This window comes from Rhinolophus hipposideros (genome assembly GCF_964194185.1).
Source record: "Rhinolophus hipposideros genome assembly, chromosome: 9".
Classification (NCBI taxonomy): domain Eukaryota; kingdom Metazoa; phylum Chordata; class Mammalia; order Chiroptera; family Rhinolophidae; genus Rhinolophus; species Rhinolophus hipposideros.
In genome coordinates this window covers 37397757-37407271 of record NC_138055.1, presented here as the reverse complement: position 1 = coordinate 37407271, position 9515 = coordinate 37397757, and the positions used below count along the sequence as shown (strand labels likewise).

The 9515-nt window shown below is 35.8% G+C and overlaps 1 protein-coding gene across 2 annotated transcripts in view; it reads right to left on the bottom strand.

Moving 5' to 3' along the window:
- Positions 1–429: 429 nt before the first annotated feature.
- RASSF8 (Ras association domain family member 8) overlaps positions 430–9515 on the bottom strand; it is a 106586-nt gene continuing 97500 nt past the window's right edge. For both annotated transcript variants that reach the window (XM_081060659.1, XM_081060658.1), the window contains 3 exons: positions 7584–8473; positions 5327–5471; positions 430–4674 (listed from right to left, as the gene is read on the bottom strand). In XM_081060659.1, the coding sequence (XP_080916785.1) occupies positions 4553–4674; positions 5327–5471; positions 7584–8473 (1157 nt within the window). In that variant the 3' untranslated portion in view covers positions 430–4552. The remainder of the gene's footprint in view (positions 4675–5326; positions 5472–7583; positions 8474–9515) is intronic.

The following is a 9515-nucleotide window of genomic DNA, read 5'->3' as shown; positions in this document are numbered from 1 at the left end:
TTTTTGCTCCAAAAGACACATTAGAGCTGATTGTTGGCTAGGTCTTATTTTCGGGGAAACATGGTAACAAAACATGACTTCAGAGGAGGAAAGGATGGATAATGAAAATTCTAAAAGTCCCCCCAACTAGGATATAGAATATTTTAAATTATTTTAAGTTTCTCGTTTTATGTTTGCTTTTATCACATACTATTATATATATAATTTCTTGATCAAGAGCTAACTTCTACTTATTCAGTTGCACTTGAATGAAGCCGCTATCTTTTGAGTAATAGATAAACCTTTAGTTATTAATAATTAACATTACTTTTAGAAAAACGTAATCTTGTGCTACTGATATGTGGACCTATACGCTTTGGCATCTTTTAAAGTAAAGAAAATTATATTTAAAAATATTAAATACATAAGAAAAAAAACCCAGCAATGTAATGCCCCAATTAATCCTGAAAATTTATTATTTGGGAGAATATCAGATATTGATCTTTGTTTTACAGCTCATGATAATAATCAGAAAATATACATTTTGAAGTGAAAGTCAAAAGAAAATAATTACATACAATACATATTACAGATATTTTATTTGTACATAAGCAAAGCAGTGCTAAAAGCATATCTACGTGTCCACAATTAGTGAACATGGCAATTTTCTGTTTAAAGCTGCAGCAACTCAAATCCTCCTTGGGTCAATAAAGAAAGACAGATTGAGAAATATATTTAGGGTTATCACCATGTCTGGTTTTAAACCTATTTTTTAATCTTTCCCTTCCCCCCATATATATGCATATACTTTATTGCCTTTATATTTCTGCTGGTTTAATATAATTAGTATACTAAATAGTTACCTGCATTTATTTGGTTTCTAAAAATATATAAAATGCACTGGAATAGAGCTCCTGCAACTTTCAAGCAGTCACTGTCCTGGCATCGAAAGCTTATTATGGAAATGTAAAGCAGCAATACTGAATAAATAGTGATTGTTTTGTCTTCTCCATACAGCTGATGGCCTTCACCCAAAACTTAAAAATACTGTAGCAAATAGTATAAACATGCAATTAAAAAAATGGACATAATATAAAAGTAATACTTATGAGCTAAATTTTATACAACAGACTAATAAAGACAACTTGAGAAGGTAGAAGAGGGATGTGAACACAGCATTGTTATTTACATATAAATTAAGGCCCAATTTTCAAAGGCAATGCACACAGGGAACTGCCCATGCCCTTTGCATAACTGAAATCAAGAGATTTGCCTTTTCCATATTATTTCCTCAATCCATTATTAGAGTTCTAATTTGGAAAGACGTTCACAGAAATGGTTTTAATGAAGTTTCTTTTCTCTAAGGATTGTTTTGCTCTTATCCACAAAGAAAATTTTCTCTTAATGCAGGTAAAAATTTTATTGATTCTCTGGAAGCAAGTGATTATTTGTCCTTCTTCACTGTTAAAATTCACACTTCACACCATAAATTCTGTATTTTTTACGGCATCAGTCTTATTTTAGCTCAAGTTTATGACGAATTTGAACTATGGGAATTGATTAGTTTAGTGATGACTGAGGGAATTAAATGGGTAATTCCTATTAATACCAGCTGAAGTCTCACATATAAATTCCCTGTGCATTAAGACAAAAAACAAATGCTAACAAACAAAAATATCTCATAAGAACAACAAAAGGACTGAGGCAACCCATTATAGGTGATTCTCTGAGGTGACAGATACTCAAAGGGTCAAATATAGTAATGTTATTTCAGATTATCACTTGGTTAAAAAAATTGTCTTTGAATGTATTTAACACTTGTAGAAAACCCAGTAAAACAACTCACAGTATTTTATGTATATATGTGTGTATATATACACACACACACACACACACACATACATATATATATATATATACACATATATATATTTTAAAAAACCTTATCATCTAATTTAGTATTTAGAATCTGAATATTCCCCCAGATGCAAAATTTTATATTTGGTATTTTTGTATACCATTGTCACCACCCCAAAAGGTATCCAAAGGTGTGGCACTTTTAACTCATTTGTATTCACAATGGATAAAAATGATTAGGAACAGACTAAAATATTTTTAAGCTGTTCTAGGGAAACGAGTTTTCTTCGCCCTATTTTTAAAAAAGACTTAGAAAACATTTCTTAGACGTGTGCTTCCAGAAGTAATATTAATGATTAAAAAGTACAGCTGCTCAATGTATTCATCAAATTCATCAAAGTTTATATATTCTTCTCATCTAGGAAATAGTATTTCTATTTGTAATTAGGTCCATAAAGATTACTTGGCAGCTTGCACATTTGGGTAAAGTTGTCAGAGAGGTTACTTACTATCTAGGACACTGTGCCAGGGGAACCCAAGACTGCTACAAATTGGAAGGATGGTGCCCGTCTCTCTTCAGAGTTATTAGGTTAATGCTAAGAGCAATTTACAATTAATTTGGATATTGACTTTTATGTTTCTCATGGCATGCCAAGGCATCTTTGCAATTTATAGTTGCAAAGTTTAATATAGCTTTAGTTTAACATTTTGATTTAAATAGAATGTGACCAATTTACAAAAAATGCTTTTCTTTGTGAATAAGATCACAATTTCTCTGAACAACAATTGAAAAATGACTCAGTATAGGATGGAACCCTTTAAAAATAAGGCATATATCAGGCATACATAAATCATTATTGTCACAAAATCTACAAATTATTTTGATTTTTTAAAATTCAAATTTTTAATTAGATATGAAATAACTATTATAAATTGAGAGCAAATGTGTACAGGTGGTGGTTATTTAGGCAAATATCATTTATTTCTCAAGTTATTTGTAAAACAGTATAATGGCAAGGTCAACTCAATAACTCCAAGAACCCAAAAAAATAATATCTTTAGTTGAGATCTGCCATTTAGCTGGATTAGAAAAGGCAACTCTGCATTATTATTTTCAGTCCTCTAGAAGCTTCTATGTATTTTCATAGCCATTCTTAAAATTTTTCATTGGAGACCTAAATACAGCAGCATTCTCAGCATTCATTAGACCAAAAATAAGTCAAATGTTTTAAAACATCCAAAGTTGCCCTCATGCATAAGATATAACTTACATCTTTTTATTGTTACCATTGCATTAATAATCCATTGTTACTTTGTTGCATGTAAATAATACAGAGAATGTATTCTCCTCAGAATTAAAAACTTCAAATTTCAGAATAAGGTTTTAATTATGTTGTACCAAATTTTGATCAGAGGGAATGTAAAAATGGCTAAGAGGTATCTGATCACATCCATCCAGATATTACTTGTGAATCTTAGTTAAATCAGTACTCATGGGAGGGTTGCTGACTCATTTTTGGTTTTATAAATAAGAAAACATACGTACAAATGGAGATTAATGTCCTGTAAAAGTCAAGCTTAAAAATGGAAACAAACACCGCATTTAACTTCCTTGGTAAAAAGTACCTAATTCCAATCCACTGTCTCTCTACCTAAGTGATTGGAGAAATTGCAATAGTCCATAATGTACAGAGTAACTTATGTGCAAGCGATACCTTACTCATGGGGGCTTACACATAAAGACCATACATACGAAGCAGGTTATTTAAAAAATACATCTCTTAAAGCAACTTTTCTGAAGTAGACTGACCTGATCCTCAGATATCTCTCTAACTTATGCACATGTATTATGGCCACTCTGAGGATCCATGCGAATAAAATGATAAGGCAGGGCAGAAATAACACACATACTGTGTCAGGAAACCCCATGCCTGTTTGGATAGATAGTCAACAATTACATCTTTGTTCGACAATGTCTGAAGCACTGCCAGTCTTTTAAATATACAATTGACCTCATGAAAATCTTTCTGTTCTGATAGGTGGTCGTTCATACACTGGAAATATTGTAAAGAAAAGATTAAACTCCAGATTAATTAGAAAACCTGAATTACTTCACCTAACTAATCAATGGCTATGACAGGGTCACAAAATAAATGGAAGTGGGTTCTGTGGAGTTAGCTGCGATGGTGGAGCACCCGATGATGCATGTGTAGCTGTCCATCAGCAAGGTGTATGGGTGGTCTGGCAACGTGCACACCAAGTCATCATCACACAGGACACAATGTAATTCAGTCACAGGATAAGTAGTAATAAAAAACAGTAAAACATCAGCATTCACACATTAATTGATTACATGAAATAAATTAAACTAAGCCAGTCACATATTTCTCTTCACTCTTAAGTCATGGTTTTATTTATGTAGACACACAGTATAATACTTTCCTAATGCTCTCAAAATGCTACAAATAAAAATGAAGGCTTTGCATTACAGCTGCTGGATAAAAATGTCAACACTGTTGATGTGTGAAAACACAGTTTCTTTGTTCTTTAGCATCAGTGCACAGGGTATGGCTCCAAGTGGTATGCAATTTAGGACAGAAAAAAGATACAGTGGCTTGTGAAATACATCCTCTGTTCATCATTGGCACAAATCAAAGCAAGAATTTTTCCTGTTCTTGGTACCTTTATTGGGTCTCTCCCCTAAAGACAGAGAATGTTATACATATATGCCTTCAGGATTAAAACCAGATGAGATAGGATTCTGTAGAATACGAAGATTACTGGGGAGTTGCCGAGATGAACCAGGCCGCTTCAGGGACCCAGACTGAAAAGGTGCCTCTAAACAGGAAACAAAGAAAAGTCATTTGATGTACTCCACTTGGCGTACTTAGCAATATGAAAAATGGTAAGTTTTTTGCCCTCGAGAATCAAAGAACATGTAGTAACAATTATAACCCCCAGAGGTCCTGGGGTGAGAGGAGAAAACTTACTCCGCTTGACCCTCTCTCAGTAATTAACCCAAGTTTTCAGTGATTTGAATAGTTAATGATCTTTTGATGAAGGTGAGCATTTTGCTTCTCTTTCTTGGTTGTTCAGACTATATGCATATACAAATCTAGAAGTGTCTTTTAAAAATTAGCAGAAATTAATTGTAGGAGAAGAAGAAGGGACATGAGGAACAGAGAGAAGCTAGAACTCAAATAGACTATGATCCATACAGACTTCAGGAAAATGATATACAATTTGGTGATTTCATGCTCGTCTAAGTAAAGAAAAAAACCTAAATATTATCGATTTTCCCCAGAAACAGGGGATATTCCAGACATCTCCTAGGAGTGAAGGTAAGTACATCAATTTTTTTTTATAGTGGCCTAAGAATTAGCTTTGAATGGTAGGATAACACTTTTACTGAATGCCAAGACATTTATTCAAAGTTAACTAGTGAGAATAAAGTAAAAAAATAAAAAAAGCAGATTTCTCAACATCTTACCCCTTTCTATGTCTGCATGTGAGGCCTCAACTTCAGTGGGCTCTGCTGGCAAAACGGTGACTTTTGTCCCTGTCTGCTGGATAAACTGCTGGAGATTGACTTGCCGCAGCTCTTTCGTCAACTGCTCCAGCTCTTGTTCTTTGTCCTAGATGGGAGTTAAATATATTGTTTTTAATTTGAGGATTCAATATTGGCCAGCTAAAAGATACCCTGGAGACAGTCCATATGCTCCAGGGATTGAATGTGGGATACTTGCTTTCACAAGAGCATTTAACAAATCTGGCTTCTATCGATACTACAGGCTGAAGATGTCACTTTCCCTCTGTGGCACCGGCCAAACAACAGGCAACTAAAGGATCACAGCTTCTTCAGTCTTCTCTCTTAAATGTGATGCTTTCCTCTCTTAGGAATACACTATGCGCCTGATGAACTCAATATATGTCTATAAACTTTCATCAATAAAACACTGGTTTCCATCCAGCCCGTGTTCATAGTGCTCTTGCTAAGCCCGTCACAATCCGATTTCCCTATTGTCCACGTCAAAGCCGACTGCAAAATGAAGTCATTTGGTCTATGAGAGTCAGAGTTCCTGTTTTTTGTAAACTGTTTAAGTTCTCAGGAGATCTGTTACTGAGATTCACATTATTGACCGAGGAAAGCAAGATTCCCACAAGATTTTCACTATGAGGTTTTTAAATCCTTGAAGACAGTTCTGAGAACTGAAGAGCCCTAAAGAGAGGAGATGAACTTTGGACAGCAGGAAAGGTCCGAAATCAAGGAGGCAGAGTATGGTTTAAAATGGATTTTCCCCTTTCTCTCCTTTCCTGCACTATAAGGAAAAGTGGCAAGGCCCCTCCCAGGCTGGGTGTGTCTGAGGATTTGGTAGGAGAGGGGAGAGACTGTAAAAAAGAGTGGTTGTTTCACTCACTTTGAGGGTGGGAGGTACTTGGAGATATGTTACTAGTTTGACTATTAGACACCTTTCAATAGGTAGTGGGATTTACTAGTAATGATTATTGTAAATTAGTGTTTCCTGGAAGTAATATCAAAGGCAACACAATTTCCAATTGTACCCTTAAGTGTCAAAATGAATCCAAATAGTAAAACACTAACAAATCACAGGTTAACAACCTTCTACTGCATGAGAAATTCCTGATTTTCAAAGTCTGGGAGGCAGTTTTACCTCTCACTATAGTTAATGACAGAGAAATCACATCAGTTCTTCCTGAAACCTTAGCTTTCCCTGTTTCAGAACTGCTCATATTCTAAAGCAGCTCTTCTCAAACTTCAATGTGCGCAGGTACTATTTGGAGCTCTCGTTATAATAGAGATTGTGAATTCCTAATGAGTGGGCCCTGCAGCCGTGTGGATTGCACTTTGAGCCGCAGTTTCTAAATCAGGACTGTTCAACACCGTAGCCACTAGACACATAGGCTGTTGGGCACTTGAAATGCGGCCAACTGTGACTAAAACAGAATTTTAAATTTAGTTTTTTAAACAACTTTGTTGAATATTATATAATTTTAATTATATTTCATTTAAGTAGCCGTATCAGTTGTGTATCTTTCTCATGTCATCTGTGAGAGACTGGTACCCCTTGCAACTCCCATCACATCACCACATTGTCTTTTCATGAGTTGGTACCCGAGAAATGTAGGCGGAGTGATCAGGGTCTAACGTGGAAAAACATACATGTTCTTGTACTTGAACTAGAGAGTGGACAAATTGGAGAGGACTCTGTGCTCCTCTCCCTAAGAAAGCAGAGGAGGGTAGCCTGGAGAGGGGAGAAGGGAAGGGGACGATTTACATCTCAGGAAAGAAGATGGGGTTAGCAACAATGGAGAAGTGACAGATAAGCAGCCAACTAGCCACACAATCCTGGGTAAATCAATCCTTGGTAATCTCTTTCAGCTTTGGGTTCTCTATCTCTAAGAGGAGAAGGTCAGATTCACTATCTCATCATTAGTGTCCATTCCAGGTCTGAGATTCTATTCTCCTATATCCAATTTCCTAATGCTGCAAACTGCCACAGTAAGAGAGCTCCTTCCCTGGAATGAGGATCAGTGTGGTGTTAGCTCTTATCTTTGTTTTGGTCTCACATCTAAGCTTTACGGTAAGTCACAAGAATTCTCAAAGAGTAATAAACTAAGGTAGGTTTCTAGCCTTAAATATGAGAGAAAACGGACAATCATTAAAGAAGATGTCAAGAATATACTGATTCTTTTAAACAGATGAAACATTATAAAAATGTTCTTACCTGTAATCGTTTGGTGGCTTGTCCAAGAGATCTTTCCACGGCTTTAATACCATTTTCTAGTCTCAGACTCTGCTGGCCTTGAATGTCAATTTCCCCTCTGACCTTACCAATCTTTCCTTTAACCTCTTCTTCATTGACTTGTGCCTCCTGGACTTCCCGTTGCAATTTTTCTGCTTCAAGACCGCTTTCCATAGTCTGGATCTGAGCCAAATAGTCCTTTAATTTGCTCTCACATTCTGTTATTTTCTGTCTTATTTCTTGAAGTTGATCCTTCAGCTGTTTTTCATTTTCCTGTTCAATCTGTAATTCATTTTCCCAAAATTCTTCCTCTTCAATTTCTACATCATTTCTTTTGATCTTTTGCTCCAGGCGGACAATTTCTTCTTCAAGGTTAGAATTATATTTTTGCTCCCAAAATCGTATTTCTATTTCATTTGATTCTAGCTCTTTCTCAATGGACTGAAGCTTCTCTGTCTGTAAACGGATCAGCTTCTTTAATTCGTCTGCTGTTGTTTTGCAGTTATTCAGCACCTTTTGCTTAAATTCAGTTTCTTTACCTTTTCCAAAAATTTCCATTAATCCTTTGGCACCTCCTGTAAATGTTAACGATTTCCTTTTAGGTTCTCTCCTTTTGATTGACTTGTCAATCTGAGGCCTCAGTTTAGCTAAGGGGGGCAAACTCTGCCTGTATAAAGTTCTTTCAGGAATCCGAGCCACACTATCGGAGGTGGGTCGCTCACTGAGGGATGGCCCCGTTCGACGTAAAATAAGTTGTACATCACTAGCATACTGCCCCCATTTGTTTAAGGATATGATAGGGTTTTCATGGGGTGCCAAGTGTCTTTCAGTATCTCTCCATTTTTCTATTAGAGTGTACCTTCCAGTTCGACCTATAGTAAAAAAGATTATAAGAATAAACTGTCAACATATGACATGCAATAGCTAAAATAATGGAACACAGGATGCTATTTGATAACTCTGTCTTCTTGACTAGCAAAGTTCCAGTCCCTGCTGCCTTTGAAACTTTCACTTGAAGATGCTGAACTACTTAAGACATGCAACAGCATAAAATTACAGGATGTGAACTGAATAATCTTCAGACTTACTTAGAAATTCAACTTTGTATGTTCAACCTCAGTGAGAACCTTACACTTTTGTCAAATACCTGATTGCCTAGACCTTGTTTGGGGCAAGACCTCCAGCTGAAACAAAGGAGGACACTAGAAGACTCCACTGGAAGCAGTGAGGGTCTGATCCCAGGAACTAGGTAGGACTTCAAAACCTGATAAACTTCTGCTTTGTAAATCACATGCTTTCTTTTGCACATCAGGACTTGGGAAGGCTGGAGGCTCATTTCTCCACCTAAAGAGAGTGGAGAACCTGCTATTCAACTAATAGATAGCTGGACAGGTCTTTCCTCTGTCTCCCCTTGAGGCCTGGGCAAACTGACAGTTCGTACAGATGGTGTCTTCCTGCACACCTGTGGCAAATTAACAACTCACTGCAATGAAAGTAACCCTTCGAAGCAATTTCATATAAAAAGGGGACTGATGGGCAGTCATGCTCAGTTTTGATACCAGCTTCAAAGATTCTTCTAAAAAGTTTAAAAGACTAAAGTGATATTAAAAAAGTAAAATCACATTTAAATAAAAAAATATATTGAACCTAACTAGAATTAAGGAAGATAAGTTTCAGAAGATAATATAATGCCATTAGCTTGAACATACTTCTGAAATATCTCCACTTAAGGTGCGTAAGTCACATGGATCATACTAATTTTGTTTAAAGTGTCCATTAGACACCTGACACTAATATAATGTTATATGTCAATTACATTTTAATAAAAAGAAGTGTCCATTAGTAGTTAATATTATTAGAAAGAAAAACAAAGTTGACCTTGCCATCTAGCAATTATAATACTTGCATATATAG